Source organism: Motacilla alba, chromosome 3 (genome assembly GCF_015832195.1).
Source record: "Motacilla alba alba isolate MOTALB_02 chromosome 3, Motacilla_alba_V1.0_pri, whole genome shotgun sequence".
In the NCBI taxonomy this organism is placed as follows: domain Eukaryota; kingdom Metazoa; phylum Chordata; class Aves; order Passeriformes; family Motacillidae; genus Motacilla; species Motacilla alba.
In genome coordinates this window covers 92693609-92717478 of record NC_052018.1, presented here as the reverse complement: position 1 = coordinate 92717478, position 23870 = coordinate 92693609, and the positions used below count along the sequence as shown (strand labels likewise).

Genomic DNA, 23870 nt, shown 5'->3' with positions numbered 1-23870 from the left:
GAGGCATAAAATGATGTGCCCTAAGAGATATGAGGAACACTCAATTGGAACTGTAACCTTGCCTTGGGAGAAGCTTGGGAGAATTCTGACTGTTGAAAGATGTAAAGTCTGTAGCTAGAAACTGTTCCACAAAATGACAAATTCACATTAGGAAGAGGAATATTATCTAATTCCCCTGTATTATTTTACTCATAGTTTCTGTTTAGGTGTATATGGCAGTGGACTAACAGGAAAGGCAAAATGTGAACTAGGACAGGAATTTGTTTAACTGGGAGAAAGCGCTGAAGGGTAACAGTGGAGCTGCAGCTTTTGATGTTTAGAAAGTTACAGTATCAGTCCTAAGTAAACTAGAAGGAAGTTCCACTAACCACAAATAGTCATGTTCTTGAGGACTCTTCAAATACTTCTGCAAATAGCCACAAACAACTAGAAAGAAAAATCAGAATTGAAAAAAAAAAAAAAAGTCCTCTGTCAATTGTCTGGAGCTGTGTAAACTTCCAGGTGCTTCAGGTGCTGATGAAACAGGTGGAGTTGAATGGCCATAGCTGTAATTAGGTTCCTGCAAGACTTCCAGCCCTTGGGCTCCAAAGGCTTTCTGACCAAAAAATTCACTGATCTCATGCAGTGAGCTTTATAATAACACAAAACTGTTGAACAATAAATGAGATTGCTTCTGTGGGTTTGTTTTTGTTTTTTTTCCTTTGCCAGGAGACCAATCCTTTTGTAAATTTGCAGTGCCAAAAGCTTTATCTTAAACTGCCTTGCTCAAATACAGTGCATCTTTTCATTGTGGTGTTGGAATTACTCTTTGAAAGTCTCATGACCTCCACCATGCTACAGTTTATGACCATCCCACTCGTATTAGGAGGTGGAAGCTGAATTGCTGCTGTGTACTTTTGTACACAAGTGACTTTCACTTTTTCATGGCTAGTGTCACAGAAACAGTGAACTCAAGGAACTATAGAATTCACATCCTAGAACTTTACTTATAAATATACAGAAGTGTCAGGACTAATTAAGAACAGCAGACGCTGCCATATATAATTGAAATTTTATTCTCAACTGGTGAAGTCTAAATGAGGGAGTAAAGGTCAAAAAATAAAAGGAAAGTATCAGAGGTGTCTTTTTGTCAATTACATTCTTAACATTACATTCTGTGTAGCTCAGAAGAAACAACACAAAAGATATTCTTAGTATGAAAGGAGCCAAGTGTTTTGTTCCCAAGCAGGTTTCAATTCTTTTTTCAAATGTCAGTCCTGCTCCTCTGCAGCAGAATTCAGTCAATCTAGAGAGAGTTTCTCACAGTAGGTGCTAATCAAAATTTCCAGTGGCTAGAATTTCTAATTCTTAGGTGTTTCACGATCTGAATTTACAGTTCTCAAAACTCAGATTTGGAACCTTTAATCTTAAAACACTTATTTTACTTATTATAGTACTTCATGAATCACACAGATTTTCCTTGTAGAGCTAACTTTGCATACATATCAAAAACTGCAATATTGCAAGGATATCAAGGTTCTCTTCTGTACATACCTGATGGTGTGAAATGCTGATTTGCCACCTGCTCTGTACAGCTTTACAAGAGATTATAGAATTTTGTGCCTCTGAAAAATCTGGTCGGGGTATAAAGCCCTTCTCCAGTATGCTTCCAAATATTCTCCAATCTTTTTGAAACGCATCTGCTTTTTAAACTACTACTTGTTTGGCCTTGCTCCAGACAGTGGCCAGCCCCACATGTCCAAAACTTTTGATCACTCATACAAAAACTACAATTTGCTTTGACATTTAGCAGTAATCACAAAAGTAAAAGATGGAAATTAAGTAATTGTCCTTCAAATGCAACTGGAATATTGAGCTTCTAGGAGATTGCTTTTCCCTCTACAGTCAAAAATACTATTTCCTCATGTACCTCAGTTATATCCAGGGATGTGCAATCTGACCTAGATCTCCTTACCATCCTTAACATCTCCTGTATGGACACAGGACTTAATGAAGGCTGAGGAATGCTTGATTCCTCGAAGCTTACTCCATTTAATCTTTTACAATGAAAACCAAATTACCACATAACAGAAAATGTGGTGTGCAAAACCGTCTGTAATTGTGCAATAAAATAGCTCCTTTTGCTAGGAAGACTGATGACCTTGAGCTTCAGGACATCTTGAATCACATCTTGGAGCATCAGTTGGCAGTTTCCCCTCTCTGATAGCAGCTGCATACTCATCTATGAAATATAAACATTCTTGGTAGCAGTAAATGCCAATAAAAATTAATACAGCTTTTCTTAAATTGTAAATTAAAAGGAAGGTTAATAAATGTAGCCACACTGGCTCTAATTTCTATACCTAAGTAGACATGGGTGAAAGCCACAAAAATCAGATCCAGATTTGATGCTGAACCAGTAACAGCACTGATGAGGTACTTATCTTACACTTTTATGCAGATAGAGACAAGGGGTCAAATCCTCAAATAGTATCATTGCAGCTGTACTTGGTCTAACTCAATTAATTTCACAGCATTTAATCTATGCCAAATTTTGAAAACTGACCAAGGACAAAGATAATAGAAGAAAATGGTGTTCATCAGCAGGGAAAAATTAGGATGTGGGGGTCAGTAGATCTGCATTATTTATTAATAATATTAATATTATGTAGTCTGGTATATATTCCCATAGGGAATTCAAAACCTTATACCAGTTTCATCTCTACCCATTTTGCTATGATTATTTGTGATGTCAGTGTTTCATTGGACTGAACCTACTTTTTGTTAATACAGCTGCTGTTGATTCATCTGCGCCAAAGAGTTTGCATACCAGGTTAAATGTGAATAGTTTTATTTCAGTTTGTTTTGAAAATAGGTCTGCCTCCATTTGTTTGGTTTGGAAACACTTGTCTTCTTTTATGATAAAGGTGCTCTGAAAAGGCATATATGTGCCAAAAATATGCATCCTCAGGGTTAAGACAATAGTATCTGGTATCTAATCTAGTATCTAACTTAATTGTAGCCAGCACTTGGCTCGTGTTTGCACAGATACAAGCTAACCTGCAGAGTGTGGCACTTGCTGAAACACCTACTGCAAGCAAGGCTGTTGGTGTCATAAATTGCTTTAGTTTTCCAGTCGAAATTCAGGCCACTGCCCCTTTGAATACCTTGCTATTCCACGCTGCGTTTTTCATTCCCCTAGCTGCTCCGTGTGTCTGTGGACATCGGGCACACGACCGCTGAAACAGGTTTTGAGGAATAAATGTGTGTTTGGGAAGAGAACGTCGCACTGCGCCTTAACGCCACCTCTTGGCTGAAGCCTGCAGAACCCAGTGTCAAGGCAGAGTGTCTCCTGCCCTTCCCATTTTGATAGGAAGGAAGATGGGTGAAAAAGAACCCGTTCATATATTTCCATGGAAATACAGCCTTCACTTTGGAATGACTTTGGTTTCCCTCATTCACCAGGTTGTGATGCGTATTCTTCTTATCTCTATTCTATCTTATCTTTCTATGATAGTTACGTACAAGGCAGGACACACACTTCCTATACAAAGACCTCCTGTTTTAAAATGAAATTCAAAAAGCTGGGAAAATAGAAGCTCCAGTTTTTCCCCAGTGCATGCATAGTGGGAGCCATGTATCCGAGACCTGCAGAGGGCCGTTGCTCTGAGCAGGGCATAACGCACGCGGAAGCAAAGATAGCTCCGAGGCAATGGTGAGATGCAGTTGTCCCAACGAGATACACACAAGTCAAGAAGGCAAATATGACCCTTGCCCACAAAGAGTCAGAAAAATGTATCATATGAAATCCTCATTAGACAAGAACAAGAGAACAAGTTCAAGATCATAACACATTACAATCAAAACTTCCTTAACTTTGTTTTTTAATTCCTCATGCTCAGCAGTGTTTTTCTTCTTTTTTCAGAGCTGTCTTTTATATAATAATTTTAAGATTATTATTTTATATTAATCACTTTATTAGTGATTAAACAGTGCTCTAATAATAGAAAGAAATGCCATGGAAAGTCTTCTGTGAACGTTAGTTTGACAGAGAGGTGATCCTGACATAGAAGTGCATGAGGAGTAGAATCTCACCTCCTTGAAAATATCAAGAGGACACAGAGTTTGTTTAGCTGGGTTTGCCACAATAACAAGTGTTCCTAGATGATGTATCAGAGGGAAACAGTATTATGTGTTTCTTAAAATGCTTTCTTAGGAAGATACTCATCTTACAGAGCTAAGCAGAATCAAATTGGTTTGTGCAGTTTTTGTTAATTTAGAAGCCCACGCTGGTTACAAGGTGCCTGATGGTCATAGGAACCACAACGTGATACTCCCAGTCAGTGAAACTGAGGACCAAATATAATTTTTGTTGGTAGCCCACTGGGGAAATGCAAATCACCTGTGTCATTTAATATTTATCTTCAGTAAAAGATACTATATATGAGCTAAGTCCTTTTCCTGACAGGTTAGCTGCAGAAATGTCTGCCTCACCAAAAGAAATTTTATCCCTCGAGGAATAAAACTCAAAATTTAGAAGTCACAATGACAATGGGCATCAGAACTTCTGTGTTCTGAAGCATTAAGTAGGGCAGTAGCACAATGGAGGTACAGTTGCTGCTTTTGGGGTTGATGTGCAAATCATTACTTTATGCCTACAAAAATAGGCTTCTGTTTGTTATTTGCATAATCAAATATCATTTGCATAAACAAAATAAATTAAGTCTGTTTTGCCAGCCTACTAGAATAATGGAAGGACAAAACTAATTTTCTGCTTAGTACAAGATTACAGCTTTTTTTTTTCTTTTCATGTACGATTTTCTCCCACAACCATCTCCCACTATCACTTTTGCTAGTTACTAAGTGTGGAGTGCTTTTAAAACCTTAACATTTATTAGAACTTTGACAGGTACACATTCTGAAGCCATATATTTTCTTATCTGTTCTCAATCTGTACACTCAGTTAGATATAACCTTGTTTTCCAAATGTGTGAACTGGAACTGTGTTGGATTTTTCCAAATGTGTTGATCTGTGTTGGATACCACACGTTTCTGTGATAGGCTGAAAAGAAAAATCAGGTCACTTGGTAGTGATGGAGACATACAAAAATCTGTAAAACTAAAGAGAAAGACTGAAACAGCTACAAAGATTAGTTCTGAGAAGCCAGAAGAAAATATAGAGTGCAACACTTTTTTCATTTTTGAGAATAAATGCACAGCAGATAAAACACTGTACAGAATTTGCTAATATTTCCTATAAACTGCACCATTTCACAAGACATCTGTAGTGTTGCACTGTGGATTCAGAACTGTACAAAGTGAGAGATGTGCAGGGCATAGGACTTTCTCCTGAATGTGTTCAGGTATATTTTGGATTTTCGGTTCTAAGCTTTAGAAGGACACTGCTTGCTTCATTGGGCTTTTTGCACTTCTAGATTTCATGAAGCTAATAATGTTGTAGTGGGTAAGAGTGCCATTGAATTAGCTGATTTTTTTTTTCACATAAAAAGTTCTTCTAATGACCTTATGGTGTGTAAAGAATAGCAAGGGACAGCTTTCATCAATTTGTGAGAATAGAATAGAATAGAATAGAATAGAATAGAATAGAATAGAATAGAATAGAATAGAATGTTCAGCTGGAAGGGACCTACAGTGATCATCCAGTCCAACTGCCTGACCAATGCAGGGCTGACCAAAAGTTACAAGCTCTTAATAAGAGGTTATTCAAATGCCTCTTAAACATTGATGAACTTGGGGCAGCAACCACTTCTCTGGGAACTCTGTTCCAGTGTTTGACCACCCTCTTGAGAAAGAAATGCTTCTTGATGTCCAGTCTGAACCTCCTCTGGCAAAGCTTTGAACCATTCCCACAATTTGTATCACTGGATGAAATAGTAAAGAAATAATAGTGAAATAATGGTGAAATAATAGTTGTGGCTCTTTAATGTTAAATTAACATTCAAAATGCTCTTGAAATTGCACAAACTTATGACAAAAGTTAGGGAGAAACAGTTAAAATAAAGTTTCCTGAGTAGTCACTTCTCTCCAACACAGAGCTGGCTTTGTTGTAGCTGTAAAACTGCATCTCCAGTGTTCTTATGCTAAAAATCACGGGCCATTTTCAGCTTTCCTTAAAGAATGGAAAAACGTGTCTGTCCCATGCCTTAAGAATAGGTATATTAGCTGGATATGAAGCAGAGATCAGGGATATGAGAGATACAGTTCATCATCGCAAGTGTTCATGTGGAGATAAAATTATACAGAGGTGTTTTAAGAGTCATGAGAACAGCATGATTTGTGAAAGTACTGTGACAACAGAAATTCCTTGGCCATTCCAAGTGTCTGTGTAGGAGAATGTTTACATTTCTTACTCTCAGCAGAAGGCACACTTCCTAGAAAGAACATCTAATGAGTATGGAAAGAGGATAAGGTGTGCTGCTGAAGGCACCAGTGACAAGGTTTCAGAAGAGTGTCTCAGGGATCAAAAAGAAGAATTCATGTTCAAATGGAAATGTGAAAGTGCTGGGGCAAAAAAATGTTATGAGGCATTGTTTCTATATGAACAAAGGAGAAAAGTCAGTGTAATTTTGTTTGAAATCAGTGCTTTATTTATTTATACAGCTCTGAGCCTGAGACCTAAACTTAGCTGTGGCATCCAGAATGTCCTTTAAATTTTTCAGTTATTAGGGATTAATAATTAACAATTAATATTAAGCAGTTGAATAACATTTTTTGGACCTTGAAAGCATAAGACAGCTCTAGAAGTCTCTTCTAACCATAATTTCCAGGTTACAATGATGTTCTGCCCCAGATTCAGAGAGTCCCAATTTGAGTCAGATCTCCTGAGGCTGATCAGCTCAGTAAGGGAAGCAGAAACCTTGGCTGACGTGCATATGATGCTGTCCCAGATGAGCTGGCAGAAAACTAGGAAAAAACACTCATGAAAGATTAATCAAAGCAGCCCTAAACAGGAGATCCATAACGGTAACCCACAACTCCTACAGGAGAATGAGCCACCCAAATCATTAGTTAATCCTGCAGTTCTGAAAATCTCTTACTAAAGCTCAGCCCTTTGACTCCAAGTTCATCAGTACGGGGAAGTGCACCCTACCCTAATTCTCTTCCTATGCTCCCATTCCAGGAATGAGAGTGCATCCATCAAGGGTTGCTCTCATGCACTTCTTTTTATTCTAGATTTGCATTATCTGCTCTGCTTCCATTGGGAGAGTACTGGGTATCAGTCCAGCAAAGAATACACACCAGCATGGAGAAGCTGTGCTAGGAAGTGATCATGTCACTCCACCAAGCTAAAGAATCTCCTGAAGGAAGACCCAAGATAAATCTGCCTCTCTGAGCACACTTTCAGGTGTCCATAACCTTGGTCTTAAGACAAAGACATTCCTTCTCCTCTCTGTTGAGATACAGTTTGATTACCAAGATCAACTACTAATGATGGCAAGATGAACTTTTCAGATCACTGTATGTTATACACAATTCCCTGGACTATTTACAGTACAGGATATACATTTACCCAAAATGAATTACAAGTAATATTTTATGTAAGTACATGAAGCCATGTGACTGTTTCTTTTCTGTTCACCTTTTGGGAAGTGTTGATCATATAATTGCTCCATACTGTGACTCATTTTTATAAATATGAAACCCAAACACACAAAAAATGTGTACAGAAACATATGCTTTAGTAATTGGAAAAAGGAATAATAGCTTTCTTTAAGAGGAATTTTCTTTCTCCATGTCCCAGCAGAGTATTTAAGTGGTTAGATGTGGCACATACTGGTCTTTTTATAATCTGTGTTTTTCCCTTTATAATTCTCTGCATGAGACAGACATTAGTCAAAATAACAATTTCCATTCAGGTTTTAGCCAGTTGAAAATGAAGTTGCTTTGTGATTTTCAAGACCATAACTGTGAAAAAGAACAAGCTGTTTCTCCTAATGGTTCAAAGACATACAAAATTCTGGGATTTTCTCCACAGTTTCTGTGAACAGAGTATACAGTCAATTATATAAGCATAATTTTATCCTTACAGATGAGGAAGCTCAGTTGTCATTAATCCTGGAAAACTGAACAAATCATTTGGTAATCAGTGAAAATTAATGTGTTTAAATAGCCAAACATCAATTCTGTATCATTGCAGGAGTGCTAGTGAGCTGGTTTTTAATAGAAAGTTTTGCAGTCTGTAAAAAATAAATATATACATCACCCTCACAAGAGACCTGCAATGAAGAGACTATCAAGTGTATGACTACTGTGTCATTCAGCTGTTATCCATGATTAAACAACTTGTCTAGTTCATAAATTCTTCTTGACACTCTGGAAATACTACACTATGCAGGCAACTCTATTTGGGATCTGAGTTCCCTCACAGCACCACTGCACATTCCAAGATCATCTTCTGGGGGTATCTGCCCAAAATGATGCACTAGCTGGAGCAGAGTAGATGAGTGTTATCATCCTCATTTACAGGGGACAAATTAAGACACCAGAGATTAATTAACATACCTGTGATTACTCTGGAGCTGGGATAGTTTTCCAAGTCCTGCTATAGTGTTTTAATCACCAAGCCATCCTTCCCATCAATTTCAGAGTCTGTGCTGTTGAAAGGAGTGCTTTTAAAAAGGGAGGAAGAGTATAGTGGGAGCTATTGGAGCATGCAGAGAACAGGAGTCTTGTCACAGCCATTGTGCACTGACTTTGCCTTTTGCTGCCAAAGGAGGAAGCTGATTACTTTTTGCCTTCCTCCTGGGGAAATTCCCGTTAATGTCAACATGAGCACTCACAGTAATAAAAGGTACAGAATTTGGCACACGCTTAGAAAACAACGTGGCAAAGCACAACGGGCAGTGTCAACTTAAAAATGTTTTCTTGCTTTATCTGGTGTTCAGAGATGTTTTAAAGGTGTTCCTCCCCTTTTGTTGTTATCTACTCACCTGCTAGCATTGAAGCATTTAAATATTGCTCAAAACAAAACATGCTGAACCAAACCTTGGGGCTTAAAAAATACCCATGTCCCATAGCTTAATGTGCCAAGATAGGCTTTTTCTAAGGACAGCTAGCATAGAAAAGAGCCTCTGAAATCAAATCTAAGTATTTGAGCCTCACTTACCACTGGTTTCTGTGGAAGAAATGGTCTTCTTTGCACTGAAATGCCAAAATAAACAGTTCCCCCACCAGACAAACACCTGGCCCATAGATGTGAACTTCATGAGTAACTCTCCTTGTATCACTGTGTATTGCACTAGCCAAAAATCTAATATTACATCAATTAAAAATAGCAGCAAAAATTGAGGAAAAATTAGGTTTTGGAGAAGTTGATCTGTGATGACTGACACATATTTCTGAGTTTCACAAACACAGCAAGAATAAACTGCTGGGGTTATATAGCCTATTTTTTCCCTAAGTCTTCTCTGCATTCATTGCTATTTCTGAGAGTTGTGGGGAAAGGGTTCAGATGTCCAAACCTTGTTTATTTACATCCCACTTCCCGTTAAAGTGTTCTAAAGGCTAACTTACCTTGCAATGAGGAACACATACCTCTCCTCTAGGATGCATTTGTATTGTTTAATTTCTGTTCTGTTTATAGGTAGTCCTAAGAAGGAATAAAGCTACTTAGCCATCCTTTTGCACAAATAAATACATTCAGCTTCTTAAATCTGATTCTTTGGAGAATGTTTTCCAAAGTTCATTGTACTTATGGATCTTTTCTGTATCCTTCCCAATTTGTAAATGCTTCTTGAGTAGTTAGGTTTTGAAGTAGAATGTGTAATTCTAGCAACAACTGTTAACGAAGAAGTAAAGTCTTCCTGCACTTACACATGAGGTTTCCACTCCTTATGGGCAGTGGTATTACACTAATTTTGGCTCCACTGCTGCTGTGGGAAATTACAGGTAGCTGTTTGTCTAGAAGAAAGAATGGATTTTTTTTTAGTGACACAGATTCCCAGATAAGACTCTCCTTCTTTAGGTAAGAGCCTGCCTTTTCACAGTGGAGATTTTCCATTATCCATGCTGAAAAGTATGCTGCTTCCCTACATCTGAGCAATGCATATCACTTTGTTACAGTAAACCACCCCTTTATTATTCATGAGTTCCCAAACTTTAGTTATTCAAACTTTATGAGAAGTGATTTTGTTTTCTTTCAGATAAATGAAATAATTTAATATTACAATATCAAAAGTGATCCTTGCTTTAGAAACACCTGCTAATTACATTTTCAGATCTCCCAATTCACCATTTTGTGAATACCTGTAATTTTGTTTTGATTTCTGAGTCAAAATGCCATGCAGAACATACAGAACAAAGCCAGGGAGCTTACAGAAGTCTTTTAAACAAACACCTTTAAATCATGCAACCACAATCAAAATCTCTTTTTTTCTTATCTAGTTAGCATGGTTCTATTTTTCAGCTTTTTGACTGGTGCTTCTCACATTACTTACTTCAAATGAGTCTTGTAACAGACTTTCAGTTGTTATGCTCAGAACTTATACTAGCCTGGAGTTTATTTACCATTTTTGCTTTTCTCTTTTCCCCACAGTCCTTTGAAACGTCCTTGTTTTTTCAAAAGTCATTAGGAATTAAACATCAGCCAACTGTTTTAAAACTCTTGGTGGGAATTAAACAAGAACTCCCACTCTGAGTCAAGAATGAAGGCATGAGCCAAGGTGTGGATTCTATTTCTAACTATAATCACTGAGTTTTGTAACATCTGATAAACAACTTCAGGGAAGCCTCTTCTGGTTTTATATCCCATGTTCATACTTGGGCCATAATGTTCTGCCTTAGACCCAAAAATAACCTTCTCTTTTGAGAGCAGCTGTGCATACAATCTAAGGTGTTTAACAACCCTTCTTCCTATGTAAGATAAAGATAAGTAGACCTAAAAGGCACTGGATTAAAGAAAAAAACCAAACACTCAGATTTCTTTTGTTTCCTTCAGATCAACCGAATATTATCAGCTAAGATGCTTCTACTATATCGGGTAAGTTAGTGCCCACTCATTTTTTACACAGGACTTCCACACAGCAGCAAAGGAAAGACAAGGTGCTTTATCAAACGGGAAGCAACAAGAACTGCCAGGAAAACAGAGTGGGAGCTGGAGCATCTGATCTTTCTGTGGTTTACAGGGACCAGATTACAACCAAATTCCTTTTATTTTCTCTGTTTTTGTCACATTGACAAGTATAGATACCAGTACAAGTACCAGTGAAATTGTTCCCTAGCACTGATAAATTAAGGCCTGCCACAGTAGGCAGGACAATAAATTAACAAGCAAATGAGCTTAAGAGAAAGGCTGTTGAATACATTTGCCTAAATAGCTCCTGCACTGGCCACACTACATGATTCTATTCCCTGGGAAGCAGTTCAGGCAGTTCTTAAACTCTTCAGCTAAGACATGAGATCAGAAGGCAAGGGAAGGCTTATTTCTGCTTTTCTAAAAGAAAAAGAAAGAAACCCCAAGCATCGTGCAAAGTTTGCATGCTATTTTCTATTTTGTTCTTGGTCATTGCTGTTTTTAAAAAGCATTTGGAGAAAGGCATAATGGGCAGGTGGTTGTTTTCTCCTACAGAGAAACTGGAGAGCAGGGCTGGAGAGTGTTTAGGCCAGTAAATCTCTCAGCAGACATGTCAGCAAACCAGGGTCTGCTGCAGGACCCCTCAGTCAGCCTCACCTGGTGGTGGAACATACAAAACCCAGCACGTGAAACTATCAGGGAAGGGGAGGGAGAGTTGCTATGAGATTTTTTGCCCAGGAGCTTTTGCTAATTCCTCAAAACAGAAAACTATAATGCACTGGAATGGGAGGTATTTGAATAGGCTTGCTGCCAGGTGGCGTGTTTATAACCCATATTTATAGTCAAAATATCAGTGAAATACTAGACAAAAGCTGTTTAAAACCTGTGGCTCTTTGACCTGGAACATTTTATTTTCTTGCCCTTGGCAAGACTTGCTGAAGGCTCAGTTATCCTGCCTCACCTGTGCCCGAACAGAAGGGAGGAGTGGCACAGATGTCACTTTTTCCTGAGGCCTCCCAAGACATTGGCACAGTCCTGAAAGAAACCTGGTACCCTGACTGGTGGCACTGTTGCACAGACACCACACAAGCTGCCTTGCCAGCTATTTTTCACATGACTGCAGAATGCAAAGTCTTTAATCAGAATGGGGGGGTTCCCTTGATTGGACCCATGAAAACCGAGATAAATGAGGAAGGTATTAATCTCTGCATGAGCGCAATTGAGCAAGTACATTTTGTTATTTGTTCCAGTGAGTTGTATAATCCTGCTTCCCAGTCATTCAAATAGGATTTAGCATTGTCAACATGTTTTTCTTAATAGGATGATTCTATGAATTCATGTCTATGCAAGACTGGAAAGCCAGATTACATGTCGCGGGAGACTATATATTGGTTTTAGCTGTCAGTTAGATCTGTTTTTTCAACGAAAAGGACCCAGCTTTGGGGCCATCTTAGACTGTGGGATGGTGTGTCCCATATAAGACCCCTCACAAACTTTGGAGGAACCACCCATTTAGAGAAGTATATAAGTGTTTTGTTTTGTTTTTAAATAAGATTAATCTGTTTCCTTTTGAAAAAAAAATAGTAATGTAAGACTAACACCCAGTAACCCTCCTATTAATTCAGAAATTTGCAATACTAAATACAGGTTGGTGCATCTCCCCCTTCAAAAAAAAAAAAAAACCCAAACATGTTTAGTAAGTGCTGCTTTGCCGGGTTTCAGGTGTTATTTTGTGATATGATTAGTGAGATGGCCTGCAATTACGCCCTTTCAGAGGAGGAGCTGTTGATTCTCATTAGCAAAACAATCGCAACATAGGGTGAGGACAAGTTTTAGTCTCTTCCCGCAGTAGCAATGTAAGGGGATCCTGGGCTGATCATGAACCAGTTGTGAATTTTGATAGGAACAAGTCATTATTAATCAAAGCATCATCACACTACAGAACCCACATTTCTCCAGCCCTGCTGAAGCCTTTCCAGCTCTCTAGAATTATACCTTCAAGTAGCCTCTGCAGCTGCACCCAAAGGGGAGGGAGCAGAACACATTTCTTTGCTGGCCTGCCTGGCAGTATTGGCATGTGCTACCATGTGCCAGAGCTCCATAGGATGAAGAAATTCTGACAGAGCTAAATTTTCAATTCAAAAAGTCCTAATCAGCTCGCAGGACTTCAGTGAACCCCACTTTATTGATATTTTGTGTGAGTCCCTTGTTTCAGCTAGAACTGGAGGGGGGGGAGGGTATTTTTTAAACATATCTCTTCAAAAAGAAATGTGTTGTTGCCCATCAACATAGCAGATAAAAAGAGTTGAAAATTTTGCGTTGTTAAAAGTAAGGTTCTGACACGTTGTTTGCGTTGTTAAAAGTAATGTTCTGACAAAGGATGATGAATTGTGAGAAGCTTTGCAGTATACAAAAATATGCCCCTGTGGGCTTCTATAGTTTTGGGTAACTCATATGTGCTTCCAACCCCTGTATTTTCTTATTATTTTATAATACTTAATATATAATATATTACGTATTAAATTCTATAATATGCTATATAGCAATAATGATTATAAGAATAAGTGTTCTTATTTCTACTCTCACTTGCATATTTTCAGGAAGATCAGAAGGTTGTGAAATCACCTAATGTTTTGGGTTGACAGGGATCTTAAAGATCATCTGGTTCCAATTGCCCTGCCATTGCCAGGGACACTTTGCATTAGATCAGGTTGCTCAGAGCCCCACCTGACCTGGCCTTGGACACTTCAGGTTTGGGTCATCCACAGCTTCTGTGCCAATACCAAAGGGCTGAGTCTGTTTCTGTTCATTTTGTGTGTGAGAGACTAACAAGAGAGTCACCCTACTCTTCTCAGGCTGAGTTTAACCAGAGTAGAATGAGGAATTTGTTGGGATTTCTGCCTGCACAGACCACAGTGGCAGCCTGACTTTGGTAACTCAACTCTTAGTACGTAGACTTGAACACTTACTCAACTGTCTCAGCTCTTCTGTTTTGACCTGTCTCAGCTTCTGTCTAGGATAGGGAAAAGGATGCACAGGGTGGGAACAAAATGTTACCATGCTCTCTTATCCATCCAGTAGCTCATTACTGACTTTGTGAGTGATGTAAAGGAGTCCTGGCTCACACTGATTTCACAATCAGATGTGTGCTGAGCACAGAAGCAGCAAGAGCCAACTGTAAAAGGTAAAATGATTGCCTTCTCTGATTGCTACTTGGAGGAGGAAACAGAATAGTCTTTAGTGGCCAGAAATAATAATGAAGAGCAATATTCTATTACCTGATCATTGACTTAACAGGAACAGACTGTATTTTCATATTTACATATACAGACAAGGACCAGCAGAAAAGAGACAGACTAATTCAAACCCTTGATAAATACAAGAAGGATCTTGTATGTGGTCTTCCTGCCTCACCAGTCAAGTGCAGAAGTATTTCTCCAAACCAGCAGAAGGTATGTGATGTTCTGACAGTGTAAGACCTGTCATACAGATGGCATTGAGCCACATGAAAAAGCCCATTTTCCCCTTAGTTAGCTGTGCTCTGTGGTGTGGGGAGTGCCTGTAGCACAGCAGTTATGTGCAGGTTTGTTCAGTGTGGCTTTTTATAGTCTAGTCAAGCAGAGATAATATTTGACTCTCAGTTTTGCTATCTGGCACCTGTCCTCCCACTGAATTTTTTCTGTCCCTAAATGGCCAACAGTGACAGGTATGTAGCCATGTTATGGCTGTGTGTATGTGATTAAAATGTGTTCAAGAGAACACAGTGTTTTCAAGAGAATGATATTCCTGTATTCTTCTGTGTATTCTCACACTTTGCGTTGTTTTACAGTATTCCCTGAATTTTAGAACATTACCTATTGGTAAAACCAAGACCCTAAAGTAATTAATCTTATTTCTATATATTCTGCCAGAGACCAGAAACTGTACAACATCATATTAATGTGAGTAGACTTGTTCTTCACCAGATTCTGCCAGTGGACCTCATCTCAACAAATTATTGCAAAATATTTCATCCTACCATAGTCCAGTGTCTCTCTCAGGCAGAAATTCCTCAGCAGACTATACTTAAGTTGTAAGACTTTCTATAATTTGAGAATCATAGTGGGTTTACCGTTAGATTTCCAATGATACTGTTTACAAACATCATCCAGTTCAAACATGCATTATTTGTTTTGTAAAGTCTTTCTCCCAGTGAGATGAATAGCAATAGATCACAATTTCACTTGGGGTATTTGTGAGGAAAGCAGTGGCTCTGTTTGACTTCAAACTCATGAGATGATGCCATGCTCACACCTGCACAGGCACACAAGGAGAGAGAACAGAAGATACCATTGAAGGAGGACTGTGAGACTGTCATTGAGTCATCAGTTCCATAGGCAATAATGCACAATGCCCAAGGAAGAAAAAAGTCTCCTGTTCTCCTTCTGCCAGCCCTGGCAAGGAAAATGGGATTTCTGTAATTTCCCAAGACTACTTGTTATTAGAAACCTCAGCTTAGTAAAGAGAAGGAATGAAAAGGAAACTAGGTAAAGGGCTGGTTAATTAGCTCAAGCACAGTGGCAGGATGTCTTTACTAACTAACCACCAACTGTGGTTCCCAGAACTGATCAAGTCAGTTGCACTTCTTAAAACAATGTGAGCCAGTTTGAAAACAGTTTCTTAACATTCTTCCAGTGTGAGCTACTTTGTGAGAAATGATGTCTGTAGTGAATTCTCGTGTAATTTTTCTGTCAGTTTTGTTCTTTAACTTTCAGATCAACTGAAAGAAACTGGGCACTGTTGGAAAATGATCACCCACTGTCTGGTCAGAGCAACTATCCCAACACAAAGAGAGAGCAGCCCCTCTCTGTATCACATCAGAAGTTCACTTCAAGGACTCTGAGGTTGGCTCCTGCTGCTAGAAAGGCTATCCCAAATACTGCTCTGTGTAGTTTGTCTCACACACCAGTTCACAGTCCTAGTGCCCACAGATCATCTGCTTCACCCCTCCTGCAGCCTCACATGCTTTTGGGCAGTCAACAGGAAGAAGGCATTTCAAAACTCTGTTCATGAAACCTACTCTGGGGACCTCCTTGAAAAACATGCCGTTTACTTTACAGAAAAGAAGCAGTGTTTTATCACCCAGATCTTGAAGACATCACATCAACCTTTTCTTGTAAAATATAGGTATTATAATCCTTCTTCCAGAAAAAGGAGCTCCTCCCTGGGCAGACCATCAATTAAATCAGCAGGCATCAAGAGCAAGAGAGAGAAGGCTTACACAGGTGCTGACATCAATGCTAAAAGTTACACAATTTTGTTTTCAAACACATCATTTGAATCATAACTGTTTCTCACTGTGCTTTTAGTCTTTCAGGTTTTTAGAGGATGCACATATGAGACCACATTCTGCTCACTTTTCTCAGCAGCCAGTCGAGGTTAGTGTACCCAGTGAGTTACAAAGAAAAAAGGGCAGAAAACACTACTTATACACAAAAGTTGTCCTGGTTATGTGGAAATGAAATGGATAATGGAGTGGCTTTGGAGAATCTTTGTTAAGAGCAAAACCAAAATATTCAACTATCTTATGAGAAGTGACTAAGGTTGTAATTGAGAAATCCAGCATGCAGGGCTAGATAGGGTCAACAGGCATCTGTGAATAAAACAGGAGCAGCTAAAGTAACTGGTCTCTCAGAGAAACACAAATGGGACACTGTGATGAGACACTGTGATGTGGAAAACAGTGCACCCCTGTAGCCCCACATTTCTCTTCACAGAGAAAAGCAAGGTACAATTCTTTCCAAGAATATTTCTGGGTTTCACATTCTCTGAACATCAAAGAAAACACAAATCTCATTTGCTGTGCCTGTGTTGTGCCAAAGTAGAATGCAATATGGAGATTGTTTGCCCAAAGTGATGGTGTTTTGTTTCCTTGCCCTATCGGGGCCAAGCGTGTGTGCGTATCGGGACTGTTGGCTGACAGTCACGAGACTCGGTGCAGTTGGAGTGCAGAGTTGAGTGCTTGGCAGATTCAGTTTAGATGTAAGGTAACGTAGTGAAATATAATATAGAATAATATAGTATAATAAAATAATTAATTAGCCTTCTGATATAAGTGGAGTCCTCCTCGTCATTTCTCTCCCCTTGTCGGGGTTGCCTGCAAATTTGATATATCCCAATACAAATCTGCTCTTCTGTGAGCAGAGTTCTTTCCTACTTGACTGAACTCTTGCTTTTTGGTTGGTTTACAGCCTTTCATTCCATCCAAATAATAACTTGGAGCCCAGAAATGTCCAGAGAAAGTGCTATTCACTCTGATTATGGTCACATGTCATGCAAGATTTTGTCTGGAAGTTGCACTCCATTAGTCATCTGGATTTTCAAGATGAATGGTGAATTGATTTAGGAAATTTTAGTGCACTTAAAAATAAGGGTTGCTTAACAATAGCCAAAGCCATGCATGATAGAGGAGTTTTGTAAAATTCCTTGGTCCACATGCCCCTTTAAAGAAGCCATGCTGAATTTCTACGCAGCTCAGCCAAGGAACCACAGGCATGATATGTCACAGCCTTGTGCTTGATAGTACTATTTCAGTCCTTATTCCAACCACCAAAACCTTCATTTAACAATGTTAGCTGGAGAAGCTCCTACTTTCATTTGATGACCTGATATGATTTTTTAAGTCCTCTTTCAAAAACACAAATGTATTTTGCATGTCCTTCTGAATAAAATGCTGTTGTATTTGTGTGGAATCTGTAAAGATTTTCAGTTTTGACAGAAATTCTGATTTTCTTTATAGTTGCTTCCTTTCTCTCAGGTTATACAAGCTGATTTCCATTGCTGCTAATATGAACCTACCCAATAATAATACTTGTTCACTATTTGCATGAGTGATTGACACCCCAGACATTTATTTCACATGAGCTGGAATGTGATATAGTTGTGATTTTGATATGTTGTGGAATCAGATTATTTCCCCTGGTACTCTGAATGGAAATAAATAATGATAATACAAAGATATTAAAACAAATTATTTACTTTTTTCTCCTTTTTATTTTTGTGGCAGAACCATGAATTGTGGAGTCATGAATCTGAAATGCCACTTTCTCCAGGATTACAACTTGAAGAAGTTTAAGTCAAATGTTTGTTTGTCCCTTTTAACTTATTTCTAAGCTTCATATCATGATATTAATGTAGAAATCTAGTGGAAAATTGAAAACATGACACAAGAGCCTATTACCAATGGCTGTATGCAGTGAGTAGAGGGCTCTATTGGGAAGGAAGGATTCAGCTACTTGTTTGGGAAATGTGGGATCAGAAAGTTGGAAGAGATTTTCTGGGTCACGCTCTTACTGTATTAGTCTTAAAATATTTAGCTTGCCTTTTACTGTAGGCAAGCTAAATATGTTAAGACAAATAAACAATATTAAAATTATCTTCTGGTACCTTTGTCCACTGGAACCATTTTAAACTGATTATTCACAAAAGGCATAGATCTTTTAGATTAATGAAGTTAATGGATTAGAATATTTTGGGAGTTGATCAACAGAATTGTCAAAATCAGTAATTTTAAAATTTATAAGACTGATTAGTAAAAAATGAAGACCAGTAAATAGATTAAGCATTTTTGTGTAATTACTCTAATACCACTGCCTCCTTTAGTTTTTTATTGTAAAACGTTGTTTGTATTCTGTGTATGTTAAAGAAAGATGCTGACAATTTGTGTGTTTATAAAGAGAAGCAGAGTACCTTTGTTTTCACCAGGATCTTACAAATGATATTTTGATCAGAAGTTGTTACCAAAAAAAGAGTAAGTTCTTTGACTTTAATATTTAATTCTTTGAGAAACAAAATTTTGAAAAATCAGTGTAAAGAACTGGTGGTTTTAATGACAGCAAAGTGTAACTCGGATTCAGTTTAATTGGATGAAACTGCCCTGTATGGGAGTCATGATTTAAATTGAGTAGCTGAACAGAAAATACTCTCAGCCAGCCTCATATTTCCCACTGACTTCTGGTAGAAACATGGAAATATCATATTCGCTAACCCTGTTCTCAAGCTCATTCCTTTATACAGGATGGTGATGGATTTTATTGTTACAACTGTCTCATTCCAGTTCCCAGCCAAAGTTGAGCTAACAACCCATGAAGTCTTCTCTAACAAAGTTCATCAGAGCAAGAGTCTGTGTTTAGAGTTCTTCCTCCCTCCTATCAAAGCAAAATAAATAAATGCAATGATTGCTTTCTTTAGGATATGTGCAGTCTCAAGTTAATGATCCACACAAATGTTAGAGCCACATACATCTCATGCTGCTGGTGTCTCAATGCAGCAGCTTTTTCTGGGCTCATGTTCTGTACATTCTAAGAGTAAATCAACACATTTCTAATATTTCAAGAGCTGTGATAAACCACAGAGCCCTTTATAGCCCTGCTAAAAGTGACAAAACTGGGTGCTCCTTTCCTAAGAAATTTCTTGCCTGCATCTTAACTGGAAGAAACTCCTCTTTTGCTAGAGGATTTTATCTCAATGTTTAAGATTTTAAGTGCTTGATGCTAGAGAGGCGTCACTCCCCCCCCCACCCCCCCCAAATCAATCCACCTCAGCCTGACACCAAGGTATTTCTTTTTAAACTCCTTAAAAAAAAAAAAAAAAAAAAAAAAAAGTGGCCAATGACACAAGTTGTTAGTTTGTTTTCTGAGTAATCATTTAAAGGTAGGCGTTCTCCTTCATTTTTCATTTCAGGTATTTTATTTTTCAGACAAACATAAGGTCCAAATTAGAAGTCAATTTTCTGGATTCACTAGGAGGAACACTAGCAGATTTGAAAGACACCAATTCATTTACACTGGAAAGGTCACAAAGCATGAGACCAGCCCATAGATACAGTAAAAAAAGTTAAGGATCTGTGTGTTTGTGTCCCTGCTCAGGCCTGCAGGGTGAGAGGACTACTCTGCTGGCTTTAGAGGGAGGTGGTTTAGATACTGTGTACTGCTCCCTCAAAAATAAAGTTTACTAAAAATATGTGGAAAATCATCCATTGTTGTTCTCAGGTTGTCTCAAATAACAGAACTTACTTATTCTGCAGAAGTGAATCAATAATATCCTTTCATTTTAAAGCACAAGATGAATTTCTAAATAGGTTTTATGACTAACTAAGAAAGAGACACAACTAGTGGCCTTAGCTACCCTGCAGGATTAATATTATGGATATATTTTAAAATTTCCATTTATTTAGGCTAGTATTCTACAGATAAAACCATGAATGCCCTCTCAATTCTAAGATACAGTATAAAACCAAACCAGCTCTGCTGAGCCCTCCAGCTCATTGCAGACATTGCTGAAAATGCAACCATTGGGTTAGATTTAATTATGATTGCAGAACCTGGAGACCTAATTTCCCTAGTCAGATAGGTCTTTATTTTTATCAATTCACATCTTTTGCTCATAGCTGATCATGGCTCTGAAAAAGTTATTGAGAGAACTTTCTGAAGACACCTGCCTTTCTCTAGTACACCTATTAAACAAACTATGAGCACAAAAGTCTGACTACCAGTGTTTCCCTAAGAAGTTACTGAAAAGGAGACCCAAGAACAAACAGATCATGCAAATGACCTTCAGAGTCTAAAAAGTGCTGGCTAGAGGCAGTTCCAAAGCCCTCCTTGAGTAGCACCATATATTGAACAAAGGAACAAGAGCTATAAATGAAACTAGGAGGCTGCTTGAAGGACTGCCCAACACCCCAGTACCCCCAGCAGTCTCACTCAGTCAATGTTGTGGGACAGAAATTGGCAGTAGCAAGAGAGACTTCGGCCCCACCAAACACAGAGGGGGACTACTACATTGTGATGGGGAGCACCAGTACTCCTATATTTTTTTATTAAAAGTAGAAGAAGAAATTAAAATGATATACACAAAAGTCTTCCCCTAACATAGTTCCTGCCAAACAGCATGCACTTGGAATGACAATATCCAACAACCTTAAAATGTTTAAGATTTTAGTTTTTAAATCCACTTACAGGCAGATGGGGAGGGGATGGAGCAAAAGTGGAAGGTTGGGATGTATTTTAAGTGATCTGAAAAACAGGCTGAGTAGTTATTTTTCATTTTGAAAGTATATGGACCTTGAACACTTGAGGTTTTTTTGCACTGATGTTCTTTTTTTCTTTTTTTTTAAGGGCATTAGAAGATGTATTTCAAATGCACATTAAAAGTAAGAGGTATAACCTTGATGAGGTGAGCAAAAAAAATCTAATATTAAATATTCTGTCACCTCCAGTAGAAATGCTGTACATCAATGCTGAGCAACAATTTATGGCAGATCAACTACCATGCAATTTTAATAAAAAGCAAGGAGAAATTCCCCCTACCAAAGCAGAAGTAAGGGTTTTCCATGGAGGGCTGGTAAAGAGAGAGTTTTCTGTACATTTTTGTGTATTGCTCTAATAATGTTTCTAAAAGACAGATAAAGTAGTTAGCATGCAGAATGGCTTTAATTACATAAAACCTGTTCACAGAACATTTGCTGCTGCACTTTTCTGCTGTGACTGCTGTTTTCAGGAGTAGACCAGCAAAATAGGCTTGGAGGCTGTGACTAGATCTAGTAAGAAGACTTTGCAATTTAATAGCTTGAATTTAGGAGTTTGGTCACCAGAACAAAATGTAAAATTCTAAGTCGAACATTAAGGCTCCCCAGGTGGTGCCTGGTGAGAATTATACACCTCAAAATGCTTGTCTGGACATCTCCCAAGCCGAGAGGGAAGAGGCCTGTGGAGAAACAAAAAGAAATGCCAGGCACAAATACACAGCTACAGTTCCATCTCTCCTGTCTGCAAGTCTGGCACCTTATCTAGGATGAGCAAAAGCACATTTTCCTGTGTTAATCCAGGGTTTAGAGTCCTCTCCTGAGAGCAGAGCTTGTAGCTGCTCTTTGAAAAAATTGGAAAGAAGACACCGTTTTCCTTTTAAAAGTCATTCACAGAGAAAGAGGCATTAGTGGCATTGCCATAGTCTTTGCTGTTACCCTAGTTTGGTTGAGGCACTTGCCCATGAAACAGGGAAGGCAGATGCCAAAGGCTGGGAAGACCAAAATCCAACACCTCAACTGGGCTTTTGAACTAATTCCTCTAGGTTAAACTGCAGGAGCAAAATGAGGGACACAAGCAGTGAAAACTGAGGCTGCAGCACAGATTTAAAAGGCACTAGGTTTTTCTGCTTCCCAATAACTGATAGTAATAAATTCCTTCTTCTTTACAGACTCTGAATTAAAGGGAACAAAAGAGATAAAAACACATACCCAAGGGCCTGCTGCAGAACTGTGGGCTCCACAGAGGGTGCAGAAGTTCATTCACAGCCTTCCTTGTATTGCCTGCTAATTGGAGGGGCCCTGCCCAGTGCACAGGGCTTGGGGCATGGGGCTTTTTCATCCTGTGCTTCTCCCATATCCCACAGGGACCGAGCCTGCTAATTCCAGCCTTGAGAGCGATCTGATGCTTGAGTTCTTCTCAAGATCTTACTTTAAAGGCCTCTGCACAAAAAGACATTTCATTGGGTCAGATGATCCAAAGGTTTCATGGTCAAGGACTCAGAGATTGCATTCTAAAGCTCATATTGCGGCAGCACAGTCAGGTGGGAACTTTTCTTGAGAAACTATCAGAGATTGGTTTTTAAACAAGCTACCCTGACTTATTTTTCTTTTGCAAATTTTTAACCATTTAGAATTACACTTCCTTCAACACTAGGCATGTGTAAGTTGCACCTGATTTGCATATTGAATGAACAAAAAATCAAAGGAATTATAAAATAATTAGAATGCAGAATGTTATTTTGTCTTTCAAAGTGCTACAATTAGGGGAGAGGTGGTGTTTTGGTAACTGTTTAGTTGCTGGACTGACAGGCAGCAGGAGGAAAAAGTGTTTAGGGAATGATCGGAGTTGAAATTAGTACAGTTTAATTTGTTTTGTGGGAAAAAATCAGCAGCTGCACCTCAATTTGAGAGGATATGTATTTTACATCTGATGGAGGATGCTGAGCATATTTGTAAGGTCAGCTGTTGCCTTAGAGATAGAGCTGAGAAACCTTTAATAGGAAACTGAAGGTACATGATTGCTTCCAGAAGGATGAGCTTGTAAGCAGTGGCAGATTTCCACTATATCCCACTGCAATGTGTTTGATATCTAGGAACACATTGTTCTGCACCTGAGCTGAGCTTAAGTCGGGTGTCTTCCCATTCAAAAATACTGACTAAAAGTTTTAAAGAAACTCAGAAAAGAGGAATAAAATTGGCCGAGAACTGATGTAAACATTATTGTTAAACAAATATTTGCATGTTTAGCTGTGCATCCATGAAAGGAAAAAGAACCAAACGACCTCTGTATAATAGAAAACACAGCACACACAGGAGAAAGAAGTGTTCTTTGGAAAGGTTAAATAAGAAGTGTAAGCATAACTTACACCATGAGAAGCTTGTGAGCAGTGACATTTATTAGACCAGGCACAGTTCCCACAAGAAAAGTAATGGAAGCTGAATCACTTTGAGGATTTTAAAAGTGAACTGGCCAGTGGATGGAAATGAATTTCATAGCGAGTGGACTTTTGTCCTACAAAAATTTGTTTTTCTCTTTTGTTTTGTTGTCTTCAAACCAAACTCTTTTTATTTCCTATCACTGCTTTCTGGACCAGACAGACAAAATAAGAAGATGGAAACACATATCAAGGTCTTTGCAATGTCTTTTTTTACCCACGCTGGATGCCTCCCAAATTGTTATTTGGGTACTTCCTTCACTGGGCTCTGCTCTTCTGTGTACTTTCTATCCAAAACCAACACTCTCCTCTCCAAGTTCCTGCTGGCATTGGCTCCAGCACAGTGTCTGAGATCTGTTCC

At 38.6% G+C, this 23870-nt stretch overlaps 1 protein-coding gene across 1 annotated transcript in view; it reads left to right on the top strand.

Moving 5' to 3' along the window:
* The window catches only part of LOC119699127, a 34269-nt gene extending 16223 nt beyond the window's left edge, over positions 1-18046 (top strand). Inside the window, exons 4-5 of the mRNA XM_038132172.1 lie at positions 10937-10978; positions 15766-18046. Coding sequence (XP_037988100.1) covers positions 10937-10978; positions 15766-16063 — 340 coding nt within the window. The 3' untranslated portion in view covers positions 16064-18046. The remainder of the gene's footprint in view (positions 1-10936; positions 10979-15765) is intronic.
* Positions 18047-23870: the final 5824 nt, after the last annotated feature.